General features: G+C 44.9%; 1 protein-coding gene across 10 annotated transcripts in view; it reads left to right on the forward strand.

Annotated features, from left to right (window-relative positions):
* PBRM1 (polybromo 1) overlaps positions 1–25,586 on the forward strand; it is a 1,258,882-nt gene that overhangs the window by 564,808 nt on the left and 668,488 nt on the right. For all 10 annotated transcript variants that reach the window (XM_069643172.1, XM_069643175.1, XM_069643176.1 and 7 more), the window contains one exon: positions 20,627–20,784. In XM_069643172.1, coding sequence (XP_069499273.1) covers positions 20,627–20,784 — 158 coding nt within the window. The remainder of the gene's footprint in view (positions 1–20,626; positions 20,785–25,586) is intronic.

Genomic DNA, 25,586 nt, shown 5'->3' on the forward strand with positions numbered 1-25,586 from the left:
CTAACGATATGGCCACACGATGCCCCTGTGTCAGAATTCATGTCCGAAGCGTTACCAGGGGAACCTGTATATGGGCAATGCATGACAACGATGTAGGATGTTTAAAGATAGAGCCAGTAAAGATTATTTTGAAAGAAGATGTTACCCTACCGCGAATACCCCAATACAAAATTTCGGTTGAAGGTGAGAAAGGATTGAAGAGTATTGTTCCAGATTTTGTGAAATTAGGGGTAATCGAGGAACCTGCAACAGCCCGATTCTTCTGGCTTATAATAAAGGAGGTAATGAGGTACCATACCGTTTCATAATTGATCTACGCGCATTGAATAAGGTAGTAGATCCGCAATTTCCTTTAGTGCCAGACGTCACTACAATATTGACAATACCTGTTTCAGCAGAATATTTTAGTGTAGTAGATTTGAAAAACGCATCCTTTAGTATTCCAGTGGACAAGAACAGTAGATATTTGTTCGCGTTCACATTAGGAGGACGATCATTTACATTTACGCGGATTCCGCAAGGTTACACGGAAAGTCCAAGTATTTACAGTAGAGCATTAAAAGAGCAACTAGACATGCTGGAATTACCTGTGGGTTGTGTACTCTTGCAATACATAGACGATCTATTGCTAGCTGCAGACACGGAGGAGATTTGTAAAGAAAGCACTGTATTACTACTGTTACACCCAGCGGCACATGGCCATAAAGCTAGTTTGAAGAAATTTCAGTATAATCGAAAGGAGGTGGCTTATTTGGGCTACCTACTTTCGAAAGGAGGGAGAAGACTAACGCCAGAATGCATAGAAAGTATTTCTTGTATGCCTATTCCAAAGACACAAAAAGGAGTCAGAGCCATAATAGGCATGGCTTCATATTGCCAACAATGGATTGGTAATTTTGCATTAATTGTGAAACCATTAGTGAATCTAACTAGAAAGGATGCGGTTATGCCTTTGCAGTGGGATGAGGAATGTCAGAAAGAATTTGATGGATTGAAAACTGCATTATGCTCGGCTCCAGTTTTGGGTACGCCGAACTATGAGAACATTTTTAGACTGTTTGTATGTGAAAGTGAAGGATGTGCATTAGCGGTTTTGACACAGGAACAAGATGGAAGAAATAGGCCGTGCGGCTATTTTTCTTCTGCGCTGGACCCTATAGCGCGCACACTACCACGATGTTTGCGATCTGTCGCGGCGGCTGCTGCGTCAGTGAAACAAACGGAAGGAATGGTATTGGGGCACACTTTAATTCTGATGGTGCCACATGCCATAGACGTTCTATTAAATAGGACACAGACGCAACACCTCACCTCTGCTAGATTGACAAGATATGAGATTATCTTGTTCGCGCCCCATATCCAAATTATGAGCTGTATCGCTTTGAATCCTGCAGAATTAATACCACTAACCATAAAAGAAATTGGGAAGAATGAATCACCCCCCCACAAATGCTTAATGGTCACTGAGGAAGAAACCAAGGGAAGAGTTGATTTAAGTGATATTCCACAGAAGGAGCAGGATGGAGAGTTATTTTGTGACGGCTCATGTTTTAAATTACCAGATGGCACGACAACTGCCGCATACGTTATCACTACTCTAGAGAGTATTGTAGAAAGTAAAAGAATCCCCTATAATTCAGCACAAGCCGCGGGAATAATAGCATTGACCAGAGCCTGCGAGATTTCTGAAAATTTGAATGTGAATATATATACTGATAGTCAGTATGCTTTTGGGGTAGTTCATAATTTTGGGCGACTCTGGGCTGAGAGAGAGATTCTGACATCACATGGCGCCAGAATTCAACATGGCCCTTTGATTGTACGATTGCTGTCTGCACTCACGTTTCCAAAGCGCCTAGCAATAGTGAAATGCGAGGCACATAAAAAAGTAACATGTAAAGTAGGAGAGGGAAACGCGTTTGCAGACAGAATTGTGAAACAAACTGCCACTGATTTGAATACCAAAATGATGACGGTTCAGACAGAGGAAGTACCCTGTATGATAGAAGATGGAGTTGCCACTGTCAAAGAAATGCAGGCCGAGGCTTCGGCCGATGAAATACAGGGGTGGGCAGAGGGATCTGCTGAGTTGGATCTGGAGGGTTGTTGGGTGGACAAGGGAACTGGAAACTGGATGTTGCCAAATTCAAATGTGACTGCAATGGTCACAATGGCCCACAGCCCCTACGCACATCTGTGCGAAGAAAATAATACAGCACCTTTCTACAGTATGGCAGAATGTAAACATAAAGAAGAATGCAGAGAGGTTGGTGCAGAACTGTATCACGTGCTGTCCAGTCATTTGGTCGATAGACAAATGGTCGACGCAATTTGGTCGAAAGACAAATGGTCGAATTTTATTTTTATTTATGTATTTTTTAGGTTTTCATTTAGGAAAAAAAGGTTTTTTAGCAAAAAAAAGGGGGTTGAGGGAGACCCCCCCCAAAAAAAAGTGAAAATAAAAAAATTGGCCATTTGTCTTTCGACCAAATTGCGTCGACCATTTGTCCTGTTGTCTACCATTTATTTTCGACCAAATGACCTGTAACCGTATCACGTGTTTGCAACACAATGTAGGGATGGGAACAGTGACTCCAACAGGCAGTTTTGGCCCGCCCTCCATGCCATTTGAGGTCATTCATTTTGATTTCATAGAGATGGAGAGGTGCCAAAACTTAAAATACGTCTTGGTGGTGATCTGTGCATTCAGTAAGTGGGTGGAGGCATATCCTTTGAAAGACTGCACAGCAATGAGTACGGCAAAAGTAATGTTGAAGGAGTACTTTTCCAGATTTGGCTTGCCCTGAGTCCTATGGTCTGATTTGGACTGCATTTTGTGGGTGCAGTGGTATTACAGATATGTGCTGGTCTCCAGATTGAATCAGAGATTCCATAGTTCAAGGCATCCGAGTTCGGTTGGTCTTGTGGAGAGGCAAAACGGGATTCTTATAGATTAGCAAGATTTGTGCGGGAAGCAAGTTGAGTTGGGTGGATGCATTACCAATAGCACTATTATGCATGCGTACGTCTGTACAGGCTAAAACTGGGCTCTCCCAATACGAGATCGTAATGGGGAGGCCGGCAAATGTTTGGTGCGCACCTCAGCCAAAGCGACAAAGTGAGATGGAACATCCTGTGCTTAGTACTTATTGTGGCCTTTTAATACAGAAATTGCGTTTGATTCATCAGCAGGTGCAGGAGGCATTACCAGTGAGATACACCGGTCAGGGGCACGCGCTGGAACCAGGAGACAGGGTGCTGCTAAAAAACTTTGAAAGAAAGTCATCATTAGCACCCAGGTGTGCGGGCCCTATCAAGTACTTTTGGCAACGCAGACGCAATACGGGTGGATGGAAAGAAGTCGTGGATCCATGCCACCATGCCAAGAAGATTCCAACTGCACTGGAAGACTTGCCTGACACTGATGACCGGAAAGAGACAGCGGTCCCAGAAACGAAAGAAACTGTTGCCAGTGAGCAGCCACCTAATCTGCCAAAACGAGAAGTGAAACTCGAAACAAAGCCTGAGACGATTGCCAAAGAGGGGAGAAGGGCAAAGAGTGCCCCAACGTTGCCCTACAGAATCGACATCACTGCTGACCGACGCGAAATCTGCCTTGCAAATACCAGCAAAACCAATTCGTGTACCCCTTTGGCCCCCACCAGCACTTGCCAGCACGCCAAAGAACGGATCTGCATCATTGGCGCGGCACACCCAGCACCTGCAGTAGCGCCCCAGGCTGACTTCGAGCCTGAATCTGGAAGTGCACCGGCACTGTTCACGGATCATACGATACCAGGAGCAAGGTGATACAACCTGCGGCCTCGGAAGACAAAGTGATCCGCAGTTCTTTTTGGTGTTTATGTCGACCTCTGGTTCAGCTCATGGACGGAGAAGGAACCGGAGGTGTAGAGGAGAGAAGCGTGAGAATTGTGCAAGTCGGACAATTCAAGACTCGCGGCTCCTCGGTGCGATCATAAAAAGTACATGTGTCCGGAACCAGAGCGGACAAGCTGGGCGCACATGATGATAAGATAACTGATCGAAGGTCCTCTGAGTAGTATAAGAGGGAACAAGTGATCTCGCCTAAAAGCGAATAATCTAATCCAGGCAAAAAAAAAAAGACAGGCAGAACTGAACTGTGACAATTCCATTGAACTTATTAACATCAGAGCAAGCGCGACGAAGAGAGATATCCACAACGAACTGTGATAAAAAAGGACGACGAGAAACATGCCGGGACCGGTTCCAGCCTCCTCCTGCACCACCACCGCTGAGAATGAGTCAATTACAAAGACTATAAGCTTAAGAAAAACGCATGGTAAAACAAATGGTATGCTGGTACTAACGATAATAATGTGCTTTATGAGCGTGGTAGCACCAATATCGACAGCCCTAATATTATGGTGGGTAGAAACAATACACCCATTAGAAATGTTTTTACCAATAATTAATATAACCACTACTGAAAGCCCGGTTCAGGTGATCACTTATTACCTACCCCCAATGGAAGAAAAACACAGGGAAGGTTTTGGAAATAACACCTTATTACTGATAATGAACATGACACATGCAATCCTGAAGAAAACAAACTGCTGGGTATGTGCCCATTTACCACAGAATGCCGGGAAAGGAATAGGGTGGTATGTGCAGCCATTACCATTAAGTTCTGCATGTAGAGCATCTTTAGGTGCAAATTTCTATGGGAAATGGAATGAGAGTAATACAGGTCAATTAGACAGAACCAACATGAATGAGTTTGAGGAGATAATAATGAAGCCTGTGGGTTGTTGCATTTTCCATAAAGCACCAGTAATAGCCCCAGAGTCTACGAGGAAAAATACACGAAAGATAACACGACAAAATAGACGAGATAGATTATCCCCACCAGAAAAAACATCTGTAATGACATTTCGTGTAAGAACAGAAGGGGACAAAGATGCAATTCCCCCATCTTACACAATGAATTATAGCCCAAGAACTGTCCCTTTTTGTCTAAAAAAGAAAGACTCTTTTTTTTAGTCGGAACATATGCTGATTGTATGAATACAGTGGTCCTAAAATGGGAAATAGAACCAGTATACGTAGGTGATCCAGTTTATTTTATATGTGGAGAGAAAGCATACCCTTGGTTGCCCAGAAACTGGGGAGGTACATGTTACCTAGGGCTACTGTTCCCAGGAGTATTCCTCTTAGAAACAGCAGCCATGGCCAGATTATCCAGAACTAGAGCCAAAAGGACTGACAAAGGTGTTTTAATAGCAACTGATGTATTGAAATCATTCCTTCCATTCTTAGGACAGATAGTGAACTCCTATAATATAAGGCAACTGTCCAGAATCCTAAAGAATACGATAAACACAACAACAGATATATTATTTAACATGACATTGGAAGAAAGAGGAATAAGGTTAATGACGCTGCAAAATAGAATGGCTCTCGATGTGATCCTGGTTGATCATGGGGGAATTTGCAAAATAGTGGGATCAGCATGTTGCGTTTATGTCGATGACTATTCCCCCACGAGCAATAAAGAAAATGCACGTCCTAAGCTCTGAACTCCCTACTGGAGAAGGGAGCTGGGGAATAGGATCTTGGTTTTGGGTAATACTACGATCTTGGGGATGGAAGTTGATCTCAATATTAGTAGTGGTGTTTGGAATATTCCTAACGTGCTGTTGTTGTATACATTGTTTACCCATAGTTTGCACTGAGGTAACTGAGGGATGTACGGAAGGATGTATGCATATGATAACAAAGAAAAAACAACCTCATGATCGAACTGACCCAGACCCAAATGAGATGAGAGCAGTAAAAGAGATGATGGCAATAGATATTGATGGAGACAATGATGTCCACGATAGCATGCAAGACTCCGACATAAGTACTTCAGATTCATCATCACTAGAGGAGGTTTCAATAAATAGATGAGACGTTTGGCATACGGCCAAAGGAGGGTTTGTCAGTCTAGAAATACGGATACCTCTACTTTGAGACCGCAAACGCATTTTGGTGGCCGTGGGCCAACCGTCTCATGCACGATATGACAAAATATAGGTTTTCAGGTTTGCCAATGAACGGCCATTTTGATGTAACAAGAATCACCATTTTGTTTTCTAACCGTTGGTCATTGCTTTCTGTTCCTATTGCTTCACAGTATATTTTCCGCTTACACTGCTCGACTGTGAAACATTGTTGTCTGTATGTGAAAAGGACAAGGCCGCAGGGCCGTGAGGATAACAAGAGTTTGCTGAAACACAAACGTTGGCAGCGCCAGGAAGAATGCCCGGCTCCCTCCCGAATGTAGCCTTGAAACAGAGCTGCAGGGCATCTAATCATTGCACAGCTGCCAGCCAGTCTCGTTATATGGTAGAATGTTAGAATAATACCGCTAAAGGCTTGAATTATGCTTTTCTTACGGCCCCCCTTTTGCTGAGCCCGCAAGAGCATGTCGGCTCCCAGGACGCGAATAGCACCTGATATGTAGTTCGCGTCCAAGAACAGAAGCGCTGTGTTCTATTCAACAACTGAAAGATGCCTTCGCACTCACAAATTGCAAATTGTTACTAGAATAGATGTTTGAAGGTGTCATAGTGGTCGGAGATGTCCATCATCACACAAAGTTCAAAGAAACCCAATAAAGGGGGGTGTTAAACATGTCATAGCTGATTGTTTGATATGCATTTTGTATATATGTAACTGATGTACGTAATTCACTCTCTTGCGTCCCTCGAGGTCTAGAGATACACGTCGCGGGGCGTGAGACCGAGTTGGCCAACTGAGACTTTTGCTTTGCAATAAACCCTAGCTTTGGGAATACAACCTCGTGTCTGGCGTATCTATCGTGTGTGGTGACTCGCCTTGTTTCCATAGACGTCAGGGTCCCCTAGGGGCCCCTTTCAAGACAAGTCTCCACTGAGAACAATTGAGGCTACACAACAAGAGGTACATTCTCTTAGACTGTACTGTACCTTTGGTTAGAAGAAACGGTTCCAGCTGTCTTCTATTCCTGTGCAGCTCTGCAGATCCTATGTTCCTGGGCCTCAGTCGTGGGGACAAGAGGGAGGATGTCTGTCTGACTCCTGCACTGCAGTGGGACAGTTCGTGACAGAAAAGGACCAACTTCTATTCAGTGGCACTTTGCGGTTTCAGCTCCTCGCGTCTCAGCAAATAGCACCACCGCAGACTCTTGGCTGTTGAGATGGGCTTTCCTTGCATCTGAGGTCCAGCACTCTATTGAGGTGACTCTGGCACGGTCAGACCTGCTTCCTGGGAGTCCGGATGATCTTCCTGGAGCTCTTGGCCAACTTAAAAGCAACACACACAATCTGGTGTTCCTCTCCCTGCCCTGACCTTTCGGTTCCAGCAGCAACTGCAGTGGAAATACAGCCAGCTTCGAGAGGATGTCCAGGTGGCTTACTCTGGAGTTGATTGGTCCCACCAACTCAAGGGGAGAAGTCGTCCTTGCAGGGCTTCTCTAGTCGAGGCAAATTCGGAGCTTCAGCACAGCAGCAGGGCTTCACCGGGCAAACCAACGGTCCAGGAGTTGCAGCAGGCTTCTCTTCCAAGTTCTTCTTCGGATTCCTTCGTCCAGTGGTTGACTCTGCCTTCCAAGCCAAAAAGGCTTGCCTTTTATGTAGGTTTCTCCCATTAATTCCAGCCTAGCTGCCAGTCAAACAGCAGGGTGGCTGTCCTTGCCGGACAGCCAGGCGGCCAATCACCTTGGGGTTGCATTCTTGTAACCAAGGGGATTAAGCACAGAGATTCGGGCACCTCCCTCACTTCCTTCCCCCGCCACGACATACTGGAAGCAGAGGCGGGCTTCACTTGTGAATCCCGCCAACAAGAAGGACCTTTCAGCAAGAAATGGTGAAAAAAGACCAGCCATTTTGACAAAATGGCACCCTTGGGTGCTTTACTGCAGCAGCGAACACAGCCTGCGGTAAATGCACACCACGTTAGTTGAAAGTAAACCACTGCCACCAGCCATTCATCAAGGAAAGGGTAACATAAAAATGTCACATGAGAAACTAGCCAAAGGGGATACCAAGTAACCCCTCCAGCACCCTATTGTAAGATGGTGTGTGCTGGGTCTAGAAAGTTACAATGTAAGTAAAGTCAGTTTCACTTCACTGCTCTTGGAAACAGTAGTTTATCCAAGAGAAGGTATTTAAACCTTTTGGGAAATCTAAGACTTCCCTGTGCCACTGCACTGAAGGTGCTGTGTGACACAATGTAAAAGATTATGCCTATGGAGTTTGTCGGACTCCCCAACCAAAAGAAAACACAGTGCTCACGTCATAGCAAAAATACAGGTAGAGAGGAATTGGCACATTTCTGAGAATTCTCCCTAACACGGTGCATTCCTGTAACCAAGGAGACTAAGCACACAAGTTTCAGGCACCTCCTGCACTTGCCAGACCAGCTGGAGGCGGAGGCGGGCCAGAGCAGTGACCCCACCAAAGACCAAACAAACAAAGGGACCAATTCTGGTTTTGCGCGCAGAGTAAATCTCGAAGGGCCTTTCCAACAAGAAATGGCAAAAAAAGACCGCCCATTTTGACAAAATGGGAACCCATGGGTGCTACACTGCAGCTGCAATTGCAGCCCATGGTAACAAAAGTTACAAAAAGGTAAGTAAAGTTAATTTCACTTTACTGCTCTTGGAATCAATAGTTTAACCAAGAGAAGGTAGTTAAACACTTGGGAAATCTGAAATACTTCCCTGTGCCACTGCACTGGGGGTGCTGTGTGTCACAATGCAAAGATGATGCCTATGGAGTTTGTCAGACTCCAAAACCAAAAGAAACTGTGTTCAAATCAAAGAAAAATACATGAGAGAGTGGGAAAAAGGTCTCGCTCTCTCCAGGATAATAATTACGAGTCCTTAAGTCCAGCAAAAGATCTGGGGGTCTCTAAGGTAGAAGGGAATAGGCACATTTCTGAGCATTCTCCCTAACAGCTAACCTACTGTTTTGATTAGGCTTCTTCATCGATGAGAAAAAATCAAGTCTAGCGCCCAGTCAAGTAAAACAGTTTCTAGGAGCACTAATTCAAACAAACAGCCTAGTCTTCGCCTCCACCAATAGGGTACAAAACATGCTTCCAAATCCCTCAATATGTAGCCGGTCATCAGGTAACTTTGAGAAAGGCAATGCGCCTTCTAGGAATTATGGCTTCCAGCATTTACCCAGTGCCATTCGTCTGGTTGCACATGCGTCCTATGCAAGAGTGGCTGGCAAAACAATGGTTGCAAGCAAGCGGTATGTGGGACGATCTAGTGTTGGGTTTGCAACCTCTGGTTCTATCGCTGCAGTGTTGGTCCAAAGAGAACCTTTTAAAGAGCAAACCTTTCAACACACCAGCTAACGAAGCCACTCTCACTACAGACACATCTCTATCAGGGTGGGGAGCTCATTTTCTCAAACACTGCGCACACAGTGTGGACACGGGCATTAACCAAAAAACATAACACTTTGGAACTGCTAGCAGTCTTCAAAGCTCTTCAAGATTTCAAACTACAGCTAGTACAACAGCCCTCATTCTAACAGACAGCACTACAGCCATGTTCTACATGAACAAGGAGGGACACATTCTGTCCAGACTAGCCCAGAACATTTGTCTGTGGTCACTAAAACACAGCAAGTTTCTCCTAGTACAACATGTTCCAGGGGAACTCAATTCTCTGGCAGACATACTAAGCAGAAGTGCGGTGCTGCCCTCAGAATACAAGTGGCAATTAAATGCAGATGTGCTGCACAATGTCTTCACAAACTGGGGGTGCCAGACATAGACCTCTTTGTTACACAAGTGAACGCACAATGCCAAGACTACACATCCATCTTTCCCCAGACAAAATCCAAGGGGAACGCTCTGTGAATGAACTGGTCAGGGAAATTTGTATACACTCCCCCCTTCCCCCGACACCTCTTCTTCTCAACATGATAGTCCACAAGCTACACCGGGAACAAGTAACCTTTATCCTAATAGCTCCAATGTGGGCACGACAAACCTGCAAATATCTCCTTGGCCTCACATATAACATGTTGTCACATCAGAATAAATACACCCCTCTAGGGAAGTAAGGCCAAGAGTCAATCTTGCAAGGAGAGCACATTTATTCTTTACAGAAATGAGGATGAGAGCAAAGAACTGTTTGTGCCCTCCCCGTCTTTGACGTGCAAAATAATAAAACAACAGACCCCTGATGGGGAATAAGGCAAAGAGCAGGCTGCGAGAGTTCAAGGAAAGGTTTCTTCTCTGGTGAATAGTATTCAAGAGATATCTGAGAGCGCTCTGCACAAGTTATCATTACATTACTTTTTATAGGGTAAATGACGCAACTAACATAGACTACTACGTTGGTCCCGGATTGGTCAGTTCACTCGATGTCTCAGGTGGGGTGGCATCTCTTCATCCGGGTTGGTCGCTTGGTTGGCAGGAGGATTGACGTCAGTCATCTGTGCTCCGCATGGGTGAAGGTCAGGTCGCTGGGAGGTAGGATGGTCACTATCTAAGCTAACATAATATATTCTCAAAGAATGCATGCACTAAATAATAATTGTTCAAAGGACCTTCAGTAGTTTATCATGTTTCTATAAAAGTCGCACATATATCTATAATATCAATAACATAGGATTATACAAGTGTTAGGTTAAGGGTCTTGACCGCTATAATACACTGGTTGAAGTTAGGGTCCGTACACATAAGAATCTCTGGTATGTGGCATTTGTTAGTGGTAGGCAACGATATATTGCAGCAGGGGTCTAATGTTAGTTGGGGATCTGCTGGGTGGGCATTGTGGCAAGGTCAGTGGTCTGGCACATGAAAGGAATATCTTGCAGGGACACAGGGTCACAATGGCAGTAAGTTTCCACTGGTTAGGGTGCGGGAGGGGCAACAACACGTTTGTGGAGGTGGACGAGCTATGTGTTTAGCTGGTTCACATGCAGGACAGTGATCTCAGAGGAAGAGCGATGTGTTACATTTATTATTGTGTTGCGAGCATCTCCGGCTTCAGCGTGAGAATGGACCTGCAAAGTTTTCCAGTCAGAGTGAGAACGGGGGTGGGGGCCCTGTGCCCTGCACGTCTGGCCGAGCTGCTGCGAGAAAAGGGAAGAGAAGCGTTTTTGTACTATCGCAGTGAGGCCTAGTCACCAAGATGGAGTCGAAGGGGGGTACAAAAATGGATGCCCTGTGTTCTGCTCAGTGGTCCCATCTACGCGAAAGTCAACCAAGGTTAACATTGCATAAGGGCAAGAGGCGAACCCACTACTGGAGGCACTTGGTCCGAGTTTTTGTACTGAGAAGTAGAGGACGCGAGGGGCCTGATGGCCAATCGCTCCCACACACAACTCTGCTGCCTGAAGGGTCTGTTCTGTCCCTCAACCGTTTTTCTCCTGCAAACTGGTGCCAGGCAGGAGCTTTTATACGCATGACTTGCTGTAGTGTATTTGTATTTGTTTTATTTGTATAGCGCAAACCAGGCCCGGAGGCTACCGGGCGTGTATCTTGAGACAGTGGTTACATAACAATGACATTACATAAAAACATATAAATAGAACATATAGATTAACATTGGGCTAAGATGACATTGCAGATTAGAGAGCTGATACATCTGTACACATGCATATCAAGGTGTCAATTGGTCGTCAGAGGAGACAAGCCAAAGTTTGGCATTGTGTTTGAAAGAATTAAGGGAGGGCAAATTTCTGATAGGGAGAGGCACCGAGTTCCACAGTTTGCCAGCCAGAACTGGGAAACTGGCGCCACCGGCTGTTTGGAGCTTGAATCTAGGGATCAGTAGGCTATGGCAAGCAGTAGACCTTAGTGAGCGATAGATAACTGGGGGCCTGGTTATTCAAGCATTTGTAGGTCAGGGCCAGTGATTTTAGTGAAATCCTTTGGGAAACTGACAACCAGTGGAGGTTCTTCCTAGTTTCAGAAATGTGGGCTGATCTAGGGATGTTGAGGGCCGCTCTGATTGCGTTATTTTGTGTAATCTGTAGTTTGTCAAGCTTACATTGGTTGGTGCCTTGGTACAATGTATTACAGTAGTCAAGTTTGGACATGACCAAAGTCCTAGCAAGGGTAGTGCAATTCTGAGAGGAGAGAAAAGGGCGACATTCTGTGATCAGCTTGCAAGTGTAGGCAGAGGCGGTTGCTACTGCATTCGTTTGTCTGTGAAGGGAAAGAGTGGAGTCAAGGTAAATTCTGAGGGTTTTAGTATCTTTGGAGACTTTTATGGAATTTCCGTCGATATTGAAGGAGCTGAGCATAGGGTTCAGCTTGTTGAGTCTCTGCTGTGTCCCTAGGATGAGGAGCTCTGTCTTGTCATAAAGACAGAGCTCATGTTGTGCCATCCAAGTTTGAATGACATGGTAAACGTCATTCAGGGCTTTCGAGTCTACAGTGTAATCACCCGTGATGGGGATGAGTATCTGGGTGTCATCGGCATAATTAGTACAGGTGACACCCAGATAATCGAGCACATCAAACAAGGGTTTAGTGAAAACATTGTAGAGGGTAGGGGATACATACGATCCTTGAGGAACCCCGCAAGGGACTGGCACTGGGTCAGCAGAGGAGGTGGGGGAGAACACCCTCATGTCTATTGTCCAACAATGATTTAATCCAGTTGGTGGCATTGTCAGAGAAGCGGGCTGCAGTTTTTAGGTGATGACAAAGGATTTGGTGGTTGACCAAGTCGAAGGCAGCTGATAAATCCAGTAGTAGTAGCAGGACTAATTTACCTTTGTCTTTGAGATCTTCAATTTGGGTTTTGAGGTCTAAGAGGGCTGTCTCGGTACCGTGCTTAGGTCTAAAGCCAGATTCTCTGGTGCCTAGAAGGTTGTTGGTTTCCAGATAGTTCTGTAGCTGTAGATACACTGCTCGGTCTAAGATTTTCAGGAGAAAAGGGACCGTTGTGATGGGTCTGTAGTTGGTTGGGACCTTCAGGTTGTTGGGGACCACTCCCGATTGAAATGAAGAGTTAATAAAGGTTGTAATGAAGGGCACAAGGTCGTGGGCCGATTCCTTAATGATAGGAGCTGGACAGGCGTCCCTTGGCAGTTTGAGGGTTTTAAGTTGCAGATGATTTTCTCGACCTCAAGGGCGGTGAGTGGCGTGAAGCTAAAAGGTAAGGGAGAGTCTAGTGTGGTAGTTTTAGGTGGCAAGGTTTTGCTAAGGCGGGGCGTGTGGAGAGTTTTGTTTATCATTCATTTTACGCTGCAGCGTGGTTATTTTGTTGAGAAGCGCATTTTGAATATTGTTGCACCAAGTACTATCTTTAGTGCCTGAGCCAGGGGCGGGTGATGGGGATTCTAATTTTTTGAGAATTTTGAAGAGTTCTCTTGTGTTTGATTCTGCTTGGGATATGCATAGATTGTACGTTTCTTTCTTAGCTTGAAGGATGGCTTCCTTATAGTTAAGAGAAGTGATCAGGAGGGAGGCTTTATTGGTCTCGGTGGGATGACTTTTCCAAAGTGCTTCGGCCTTACGCTTTTCTTTGCGTAGATTATTAAGCTTCGGGGTGAGTTCAAGTGGGACTGTTTAGCTTTGCAAATTTTTAGCGGGGCTATGGTCTCAATGGCTTTGAGCAGGGTGCTGTTGAAGGTGTCTACTGAGACGGTGGGGTCCTTGTGTAGCGAGGCACAGGTGTTCAGAATGGGGAGGATGAGAGGAAGCATTTTCTCCCTGGTAATTCTTTTTTATTTCTAGTGGGTATAGCCCGGGCTATGGTAGGTGTGGGCTGTGGGTTGGTGGCTGGCAGGAGGAAGGTAATGACGTGGTGGTCAGACCAAGCGCAGACAGAATTGGAACTGACAGTGGTATTGCAGTTTAAGTCTTCTATCCAGTCTAGCGTTCTGCCCTTGTTGTGGGTCGGATCACAAATGCGCTGCTGGAAACCTAGGTTGGTGAGAGTGGTGGCAACTTCGGTGGCCATGTGGTCCTTGAGATCGGAAAGGCCAAGATTGAGGTCACCTAATAACAGTACCTGGGAATTAGGATTTGTGTTGGTAGACAAGGTAGATGAAGTGGCATCGCTGGATATGGGCATGACTTTATCCCTACTCGTGTGTTGAAAGAATGGGTGACCCCTATTTTTTTACCACCGGGAACTGTCTTCTGTCGGGGGTATCATGAAGCACATAGGAGACAGTTACCCCAATTCTCAAACCAAAACTTCTAGTAGGGCAATATACCTCCAAAGTCTCACAATATGCTTCAATACAATTTCAGGCATAGATTAATCATTTTAAGTAACCATACCACATCACAAAAAAAATATTAGAAATACAAATTTTATTACAAAAATACAAAGATTAGAGAATCCAGGTTGCTGGTATAACAAATAAAAAAGAGAAATTATTGTGCGATTGGGATTAGTATGTGCAAAGACATTTGTGGTCTAAGTTCTACAAAATTTGTACTAATGGACACATCATTCCTTGGCAATTTATATCCATAAAGCTGTTGCATAATCACAAAATGGGTTATGGCAGAGATATAATATTTCATGAAACTGTTATACAGGTCAGGATGTTTATGGCCTTTTTAAGATTGCCGGTTACGGTCGGTGATTGTCCCATTGCAGTGCAGGAGTCCCCAGAAGTCCTCCCTCTTGTCCCTGTTAGCCAAAGTTTGTATGCAGTACCCTTTGGGACCACTACACACAACTAGGACTATAGGTGTAAGCAAAACCAACCTTTGGTATAAGTCTGTACTACACAGTGGTGTGGTAGCGTTGCTGAGCAGCCAGGCTTATCTCAAGAGGGAATGTGAGCTGTACGGATGTTACACAGAGGTCTATAATTACAAGTATTCAAATAGACTCTTACACTCAAGGTTTCTTGGTAACACACTTATTAATTTATTTCACTGTCAGTTATAAAAAGTTCAATAGAAGGAGGCAATGTATATCACACAAAAATATACTCCATTACTTCACAATATCAAGTTCTGAGGCATTTAGACTACTTTGAAGAAGGAGCAAAATGGCATTCGGAGCATTTGAAGTAGGAGCAAAAAGGCATAAGTTAATAAAACGAAGATTACAGTTACTCTTAAACAGTGCAAATAGTTTGAGTTCCCCAGAGGAGTTGATTCAATGCAATAGGTTAGGCCAAAGTCAATGGACTAAAGTCTTGTATAGGATAAAGCAGTTCTGGAAGTTAAACGGAAAAGTCTTTGCCAAAGTTCTCAGAAGTAGTTTGTAAAAGAAAGATTCATATGTTGGGTCACAAGCTGACTAGGCCTGCAAGTTGCCATAGTTTCACGCACTTTCGCAGTGAGAGGTAGGTTCTCTCGGTCAGGTTTTCACAGTACCTTACAATGAAGAAAAAGATGCAGCTGAAGGCTTCTGTTCCTGCCAGTTCCTGCAGATCTCTCTGTTCCTGAGCCTCTGTTGTGGGGACAAGAGGGAGGACGTCGGGGGACTCCTTCACTGGGACTGGTCAAAAAGCTGTCAAAGGCAAATCTTTAATACCGGTAGCTGTAGTCCAGCGCAAAAACTGGTGTCCTTCTCCCTGGCTGTTCGGTTTCCTGCAGCACTTTGAGGAAAATACAACCAGCTCCGAGATTGGTATCCAGGTGGCTAACGAGTTGATTGGTCCCACCAACTCAAAGGGAGAAGTCGTCCTTGAAGGGCTTCTCTGTCGAGACCTGCAGCAGGGCTTCACTAAGCAAACCAACGGTCCAGGAGTTGCAACAGCTGTACTCTTCCAGCTCGTCTTCGGTTCTTTTGTTCCAGTGGTCGACTCTGCTTTCGAGTCAGAGATTCACCTTTTATCCAGTTTCCTCCCATTCATTCCAGTCTAGCTGCCACTCGCCCAGCAGGGAGGCTGTCCTTGCCGGACAGTCAGCCAGCCAATCACGCCAGAGTGCATTTGGGTCTCCTAGGAGACTAAGCATAGGGAGTTTCGGGCACCTCCCTCACTTCCTGCCCACCCCAAACACTCTGGCGCCAGAGGCGGTCTTCAGTCCTGAAGCCCGCCAACGGCGTAGGAACAAAGGGGCCAAACCTGATTTGGCGCGCAGAAAAAAACTCTAGAACGTCCTTTCCAAAAAGAAATGCCGGAAAAAGAAGACCGGGACCCGTTTAAACAAAGGAGGCTCAGACGCCATCTTGAAAAACATGGCTCCTGCGATTTTATGTTACCGGTGTTCGCGGTCGGGAAAAATCATGGTAGTTCGTTGTAAAACCGCTGCCACCAACCATTTCTGCTACATGAGTTTCTAGACATAGGGAACACTAAGTAACCCCTCCAGCACTCTATTGTAAGATGGTGTGTGCTGGGTCTAGGAATTTGGAAAGACTAGTAAACTCAATTTCACTTTACTTTCTTTGGGAAACAGTAGTTTATCCCCGAGAAGGTATTTAAACCTTGGGACAGCCGGAAAGGCTTCCCTGTGTTACTGCACTGAAGGTGCTGTGTAACACACATGAAAATATGATGCATATGGAGTTGTCTAAAACTCCACATTCCAAGAACACAAGAGTAAAACACACACCAAAATACATGAGCGAGTGGGGAAAAAAGGCTCACAGTCTCTTCTGGTAAAAAAATCAAGTCCTCGAAATCCAGTAAAGTTGCTGGGGGTCTCTAAGGTGAAGGGAATTGGCACATTTATGAGAATTCTCCCTAACAGGCCCCACGACTGATGCCCAGGAACACCAGGATCTGCGGAGCTGCACTGGAACAGAAGCCATCTACTGCACTTTTTCTTCAACCTAAAGGTACTGTAAAGTCTGAGAGAACTTACCTCTTGTTGTGCCACCTTGCTTGATCTCAGTTGAGACTTGTCTCCATTGCTCTTGTAGAGTTGCTTAAATCTTCTACTACTCATCCGGCCTAACAGCCTGTGAACCTACATGTTGTACTTTTGCTACAAAGATTTCTAAAACATTGTGCAAGACTTTTACTTACCTGCAAGAAGTGCTTCAGTTCACCTTGGCTTTTGCCAACTTAACATTGGCTGGCCTGGCTCCCTGAATGACTCTTCTCTCCTCTGCTTCTGTGTTTTGCCTTCCTTCCAGGAGAGGGTTAACTGACTTTGCATTCGGGGGGTTAATCAAAGTACTTACCTGGTTAAGAATAATTGTGTGAATACATGTTTTTATTCTGAACCACCTTTTCTTTGACACTCTAAATGCAGCAGTGATATATTAATGTCAACAGCACCCTAACTATTGAATTCACCTGAGGGTGTAGGAAGTGCCTGTATGCCATCCCAAAAGGGTATTTGCTGATAAACTAAGTGTGTATTTTTGAAGTGTATTTGTGTGTCGCTTTATATTGCTCCCTTCTGAAGAAGGCTTACTCTAACGTAAATAAATTAATAATTGTTTAATCAAGAAACCTTATGTGTAAGAGTTTATTTGAATACTTGTCACTGTGAATCTCTGTAACTCTCCTACAGCTCACATTGACCCCTCTTGAGGTAAGCCTGGCTACTCAACCACACTACCAACCTGTGTAGTACAGACTTATACCAAAGGTTGGGTTCCTATTGCCAGGGGGTCAGGGTTGTTGTAGTGCAACCAAAAGGGTACTGAATACAATCTTGCCTAACAACTAACGTGGTTGTTCTTTGTCAGCCCTTCTGCTACCATTCTAGGGGGGGCCTGTGTGTGTGTGTTTTGCCTTCGGCGGGAACCTTTTGGTGCCCCACTTAGGCTCCAAAGTGTCTGGGCAGGCAGGAAGTGCAGGAGGAGTTTTCCTCCCTGCTGTCCTTTGTCTGCCGATGTTCCTGAATTGGACTAGATCCCACTGGGGTCTGGCTGTCCCAATTGGACAGCCAAACACCCCTTTCTGTAAACTACTGAGGAAGATTGCAGAGGAGTGAGCGGTGGAACTGGATAAAAGGCGAGGGCCCTGGAGTGAAAAACAAGTCGAACACTGGAAGCTGAAGTAACTGAGGATGAAGACGACCATAAACGCCTGCAGCCTCTTTGCAACACTGTGAAGCTACCACTGCTGACCAGAACCCGCTTTCTGTGCGACCTCTGAAGAGGATTCCTTCGACTGATGGGAACTACCAGTCTCAAGACGAACTTTGATTTGAGCCATCTCCTGTGGTCCTGTTAGTTTACAGAGCTTTGGAACCCCAATACCAGTAAACCTGCTGCCCATTTTGAGTGCATCGTTGTGGAAAGGCTGAATCCGGCCAAGTCTTTGCTGAGCCGTCAAGGACACTCCAGAAACACTATCCATCTTGTCCAGACCCCCTCATCAGAGTGTGGGACGGCAGGAACCAAAGAAGATTGACTGGACGAATTGCATCCTTTGTTGGTGGTGCAGAAAAGGCACCAGAACCGCAGTGTCAAAAGAAGTTGATGAAAGCTGTGCCAGAGGTCTTCCGTCAAGACTGCTGCTGAGAGATCCCGTCCATTGTCCTGTCTTTCATCATCCGACCAAGGAATCCAGAAGTCAGGGGCCCAGAGATGCAACATCACAGAGCCTCCAGCACAAACATTTTCTTTATACTGATAATAATAATGATAATGATGTGTTACTTATATAGCGCCTTAATCCAAAGCGCTTTACAGAGCACATATTTTATATACGATATCACTCAACCGAAATTGGTACTTCTTTATTGACCTCGGAAGAATGAAAGGCTAAGTTGGCCTTGCCGGGATTTGAACCTGCGATCTGCAGGTCACGCTCGGATCGCAGCAGCGAGCGCTCAACCCGCTGAGCTCATAAGGTACTGTGGGGAATAAGGTATTGCTTACCTTATTCCAGAAAGTCGCTCAAGAGCGTTGGAGTGCATGTAGGTGTTCAGGCCAACCACCTCTTGTGTCCCTGCAGCGAGTCAATTTACACGTTCTCTCAACGTTGGTTGTCTTCTTGTATCTTCTTTCCTAGCGACTAGAAAATATCCCCAGGAACTTATCACTTCTGCTGCTTTTCCAAATGTCTCTCCAAACTGCCCTTTAGCTAGGGTTGCGTTTTGGACATTAAAAGACTTGCTATGCAGGGAAACTACCCCTAGAACGTGAAACTCTGCTAGGATAACACTAACTAACTTGTTTCCTTCCCAAGAATATGTGTATGTTGACTAAATGCAATTACTGTATTACTTTGGGGGTGCTCGTTATTACCTATACAATGGTAGACCTGTCAAACTCCTGTAAAAATGAGTCGCGTTAAACTACCAACTAAGAAGTGACCTTTTGATATCACATTTTATTGGTTTTTAAGGCTTTAATGTAGCCTACACAATGAACATTACAAAATACGAAACAAACAAAAAGGAGATGCATAAAGCAACCGAAGCGGAACCAAACAAAACAATAACAGATCCAGTACTTACAATAGATGTAATACATTGCATTGTGTCCAAAACATATAACCTGCTCGCATAGGCTATTATTCAGAGGTTGTCAGATTACTGTGCATCTTCTCACTTCTGCCAGATTTTTTGGGCCTTTCCGGGGCATCCTCTAGCGGTGTAGATACGCTTCTCCATTGTCATACAAATTCTCACATCTGTTACCCATTGTTCATGTTGCGGGGCTACATTGGACCCCCATAATTGTGCTATATTGCGCTTAATTAGTCACGTAGTCATCGAAAGAAAGTTTCTCAGAGCGTGTCATTTCTCCTTCCTCAACCCCCAACATCGTCTTAGGATCTCTAGGGATGATGTGACCCAAGACCATGAAGTTTATTGCAGAAACGTTTCCAGTTTTCCTGGATCTGAGGGCATTCCCATAGTATGTGAAAGAAGGTACCCTCTTCTTGTACACAGCGTTAAGCAGTTGGGGGTCTGTGGACCTACTCCAGCGATATAGGGCCACTCTTGGGTAGTACACTCTATGTAGCACTTTAAGCTGTATCAATCTTATCCTAGCATAGATGGCAGTTTCTCGCGGATACATCAAAATCATAACCCAATCTTCAGGCAATATTGGGCCAAGATCTCTCTCCCATTTAAGCTTCAGATCAGTGAGCTCAGGTATTGCAAAGGAGGATATGGCATTATACATCACAGAGGTAACTTTATTAGCAATGCGGTCTAGGACAATGTTCCTCTCTAACGGTAGAAGTGACCTTTTGAAAGTATTGAAAAGTATACCTGTGTGTTTTGGTTTATTGTGCAAAGTATTTAACAGTGACTCTTGTATACATATAATCTATATTTTATTATACATGTATGTGTAAGTGTTTCTTTTATGTGCATTACTAACTAGGTTCAGTGTACTTACATACAGTTCACATCTTCCTCTTAAGATAAGCCTGACTGTTCTGCCACTCTACCAAGATCTCTGAGTAGTACAGACTGATACTGAGAGTTGGGAATCTACAAAACACTGGGATAGCTTACTAAGCCTTACCTGCAAGTGGGACTTAAGGCGAACTCCCCTAAGATCAGCTTTCAGGCAGACATTGTGTTTTGCAAGGTCTGCTCAGTGGATGCAGGTCTGGGTTTCTGGCTTCTGTGAGTTTGCCCTTTTAGAAGGTCTGATCTTTATGTATTATGATTATTGCAGACTTTCTGAAACTGTTGCTGTATAAAATAAATGATTTAAGTACTGCATAAAAAACTGTCCTGAAATCTATGGATTTTCTTCATCACCCATGACATCCTATTCTGTTATTTGTTTTGTTCTGCACAGGTGAAAAATGGCTGTATGGCTGCTGGTTTTATCGGCCGAAGGAAACCTTCCACCTAGCTACCCGGAAGTTCTTAGAGAAAGAAGTGTTCAAGAGCGACTATTACAACAAAGTGCCGATCAGCAAAATACTTGGCAAATGCGTAGTCATGTTTGTTAAGGTAAACGCTCTCTTTTGGGTGCATATACCAGTGATAATGCTCTGAGAAATGGCTGAAGCTGTGCAAATATGTTTACAGTGGAAAAGAACATTGCCATGTGATTCTGTGATCAGAAAACAATATGTTTTGCTTTGAAACGAGATGTTAGGTCATAAATCTAATTGTTGGAATTTCTTTTGCTAACTCTGAGTGCCATGAAGTCTTTTTCAGCTTTTTTGGTATCTTAACTTTATTTTTGCTTTCAGAGGGACTTCTTCACAAGTTCTCCTGCAGCTCCAACTCCTTTTTGGCATGCTGACTGTAGATCCCATGTGGCTACCTGGTACCAACCAGCGTTCCTTGACAACCCCAATTTCTTTCTGAATTATCACACTCAGAAACTTTGTTGGGGAAGTTGGTACAGCTACATGATTTGTTTTTCTTGGCTTCTCCGTCATGTAGCCTTTTCTACTGTGTCGGTGGCTACTTGGCTTAATGTATTTGAAACATTTTACACCACAGCAATTGTATTTTGTTGCCTATCTTTATGTCTATGGACCGTAAGTAGTGGCAAATGTGGCCATTAGGTCTTTTGTAAGCCCTTTGCAGAACCTACAAAGCCACCTTACTTGTGTGGCTGTGTGTCATAGATTGAAGGCGGACTTATCCCTGACCCCTCTGTGTTTTTAAAACAAGGGAGACCGAAGGGTATTCCAAAGATCTGTTGCTGACCTTGTCTGTGGATTTGATTTCTGAGAACCATGCTGCTACCATATATTGTAATTTGAGTTAAACACACACAATCTAAGACGGTAGCAAGGTATTTATTTTAGGTTCACGACAAAGGCTGCAGCTCTCTTTCCTGGTCAGCCACCAACTCCCTCCTGTCCCAATAAAAACATTCCAGCAGCTCTCAGATACTGATGATGACACAGGCATTGTGTTGCACATGAAATTGTATGACATCACTGGCAATGAGTGATGCAGAACTATATACAAGATAAACTCTAACAGTATTGACCATGCATAACGGGTTGAAACACACTCATGGCTGGAATTAGGCCAGAAGGCATCCAGACACATTTAAACAGACCAATTTATTTTTTATTTATTGCATTTGATTACACGCCCAAACCCTTGGGTATCACGGTGTACATAAAACTTAGTTAAACATATTGGTTACAGGATTCAGAAAGTCATTAGTAGTTACGGGAACAAGATTCAAGACAGCGTTAGCAGTTACAGGCAGGTCAGTTACAAGCAGTTTGGCCAATACCGGAATGGCAGGCTATGTAGTGTGGGTGCTGCTAGTATTTATTGAACAGCCAGGTTTTTAGTTGTTGAACTTGAGAAACAAGGTTTTGTTACTGAGGAGGGTGGGGAGCGAGTTCCAGATGTGCAGGGCTGCTATGGGGAAGTGGGTGTTGCCTGCTCTGGCGGTAGTGAAGTGTGGGATACGGAGGTGAGTGTTGGTACTGGATCTGAGTGTCCTGGTGTGGCTTTGCGGGAGATGCTTTGGTTGAGGTAGATTCGAGCAGTGTCAGAGATGCATTTGTGGGTGATGAGCCAGTGGCGTCTCATCTATGTTGAGAGATGTGTTCTCTCATGTTAATCCCCAGAGCTGCTCTAAGGCTTTTTTTTGGAGAACATGTAATTTAGAAAGGTTTTCTTTTAAGTACCTAATAGCAGGACATTGCAGTAGTCTAACTTGGTTAGCATCAGGGCCCTGGCAAGGGTTAGGCAATTATCAGTGTTGGGAAGGAGTCTGCTTAGGGTAATGAGCTTGGCTGTATAGACCGTGGAGGAGGCGAGTGCGCTAATATGGTGGTTAATGGTGAGATTAGAGTCGAGATGTACTCCTAACGTTTTTACTTTGTGGGAAATGGTGATGGGGTGCCATCTATCACTATGGAGGTGTACTCGGGGTGGAGTTTGAAGAGCCTGGCTGGGGTACAGACTATGAGGATCTCTGTTTTGGATGAGGGAGTAGATTTTGTTGATACAAGCCGTGTCCTGATCGAGGTTGCCTGTAATGGGAATAAGTATTTGAGTGTTGTCAGCAAAGTTTGTGTAGATTACTCCCATGGTATCTAGTGCTGCGAAGAGTCGTTTAGTATAGGCATTGTAGAGTGTAGGGGAGAGGCAGGATCCTTGTGGTACTCCCAGCGGTACTGGGCTGGGATCGGCTGCTTCTTCTCCTAGAGTAACTCTTGAGGTGCGGTCGGAAAGGAAGGATTTTATCCAAGAAGTGGCTTTCTTGGAGAAGTTGAAGTTGGTGTAGAGGTTGTGGCATCGTTTATCGTGGTCGACTAAATCGAACGCCGCGGAGAGGTGTAGGAGGAGTGGGATGCTCAGTTTCCTATGTGGGTAATGTACGTTAGCATGTCATAGGATGTTGGGTACATCTTTACTTGATGGTATGCAGAGTAAAGATCTAATGGGGAGCACACCTTTGAAGCATTTAAGTCGGTGATCATTTTGTCTATTTTTGATGGTGGGCATTTTTCTGTGATAATATTTTATTGAACTCCCTGAGGTCAATACACAGCCTTATCGTATCATTGGCCCTTTTCATAATTACTATTGGGTAATCCATTCGGAAGCTTCTCACCTCTCAATTACACCTTCTTTCAACATTCTCTCTAACTCCAATTCCACATCTTTCTTACAGGACAGGGGTACTGGTCTGAGATTGACAGCAAATGGCACAGTATTTTACTTAAGTGTTATCTTATGCAAAACATTTTTTAAACAACCCACTCCTCCCTGAAAATCTTTGGGATCCCATCCAGCTATTGTGAGATCACCCCTCATCGCCAGTATTGTAATCGGAGTTAAACGCACACAATCTTAGAAGATAGCAAGGTATTTATTTTAGGTTCAAGACAACGGCTGTAGCTCTCACCCCTGGTCAGCCACCAACTCCCCCCTGTTCCAATATACACATTCCAGCAGCTCTCAGATACTGATGACGACATAGGTGTTGCGTTCCACATGGAATCGAATGACACCACTGGCAATGGGCGATGCAGAACTATGTACAAGATAAACTATAACAATATAACACAATACTGGTCTGTACTGCTTGCCCTGCTGTGTACCTCTGACTCTACCTGCTGATGAAACATGACAAGCCTCTCTCTCATATCCCTACTGTACTCAATTCTGTTTCCAACAGTTTCTAGGGTACTCCAGAAGCTTTCCGTCCCTGTGTTGCTTGGTGGATCTGAGATGAGAGCCCCAGCTGCTTTGTTGGAACAGTGCAGCTTTCTGTTTTTTACCTCGACTCTTCAGTTCCTTCATCGGACATTGGGCCCCATTACGAGTTTGGAGGTAGCCATGCCGTTATTAGCGGCATGGCTACCCCCAAACTCGGGTGCGGGTCCCGCAAAAGGGGACTTACTCATTCCGACCTTGCAGGGCCCGGTAATTCCCTTTTGCCGGACACGTACGTCCCCATTCCCATTTGAGCCCCCATAGGGCTCAATGGGAATGAGGAGGATGCCAACAACGGGCCCGTGTCTGGTCTGACCAGGCGTACAGAGCGGCACCAGCTGCAGGACTCGTAATGTGGCGGCCCGGTATGAATGGTGCCGGTCCCTTACCGGCACCGTCCATACCGTGGCCGCCACGGTTGTAATGAGGCCCATTGACTCTCGCACATGCTGCTGTTCTCCATGCTGATCCTTTGTCCTCACTGCAGCAACCTGCGACCACCCCACCACCAAAGGACCCCTGCCGCACAATATCTGGACCGTCCTCAAAGCATCGATCAACCTTGGTTAGCCTTACCCGGGTCCTTTGACCCCCACCATATTGCTAACTCTCTTCTTCAGGGTCTCTGGCCTGTGGGTGCAGGTGGTCTGTGAGGCACCCCTGACGGCGCCCTTTACTTCAGTGGGCTGGTGGTGGTCCTTTCTTCTGGGCATCCCTGAGCAGGCCTGCAGTTGTCAAATCTGGGTCTGCTTGTCTTCTGGTGAAGTCCCCAAGTCTCACCAGCTGGACTACTGCTGTATCCTTCACTCCTGTGACCTGCAAGTAAAAAGTGCTTACCTTTCCATAATAGCCACACTAATTTCCGCCTCTATACCCATGATCCCTGGTGTACCTGCACTCTGACCACTGCGTGACAAGTTGGCCCCAGCAATTCTAATTTACCTTCGGGTAGGTACTCTAAGAATCGGCATTTGGGCACTTTGTGTTGCCCCTCTTATATCAGAATTCCATTATTGGCGTTCCGCTGTTCCTTTTATGGGGACCCTACCTTTTTTGAAGCACTCTCATATCAATTTACAATTTAGTTTTGACTTCACCAAGGGAGCCGGCTGATTTCACTGCATTCGCAGCCACATGTTTTTTAATGGTAGGCATTGGTGTTCTCATGCATTTTTTGAGCCTTGCTTTTGGCCAACCCCTCACCCTCGATACCTCCCAGTCCCCTCTTCACACCACCACAACCCTAAAAATCAACTATACATTTTCCATTACACCACCCATTTGGAAAGTAAATGGAATGAACAATGCTGCAAAACAGCAGTTCACAAAATGCAGTGAAAAGGCTGCAAGGAGGTAGATGGATTCAGGTTAGGAGTGGCTTCTTTATTAGTTTTCTATACCTTTTTTTTGTATGTATATTTACTGTATGTTTAATCTAAAGTAGTTATTTGATTTAGGCAATAATACTTCATTCTGAGGATATTACCAGGTGGCAACAACCCTCTGCGTAAATTAAAAGCTCGAGTGAAGCAAGGGAGTTTGAGGGTGTAGATGCGGTCCCAAATATAACCTGCACTCCAGCCGCCCATTTTGAAGTGCCTGGAACG

The sequence above is a fragment of the Ambystoma mexicanum genome, chromosome 2p (genome assembly GCF_040938575.1).
Source record: "Ambystoma mexicanum isolate Mex_15411 chromosome 2p, UKY_AmexF1_1, whole genome shotgun sequence".
Lineage (NCBI taxonomy): Eukaryota > Metazoa > Chordata > Amphibia > Caudata > Ambystomatidae > Ambystoma > Ambystoma mexicanum.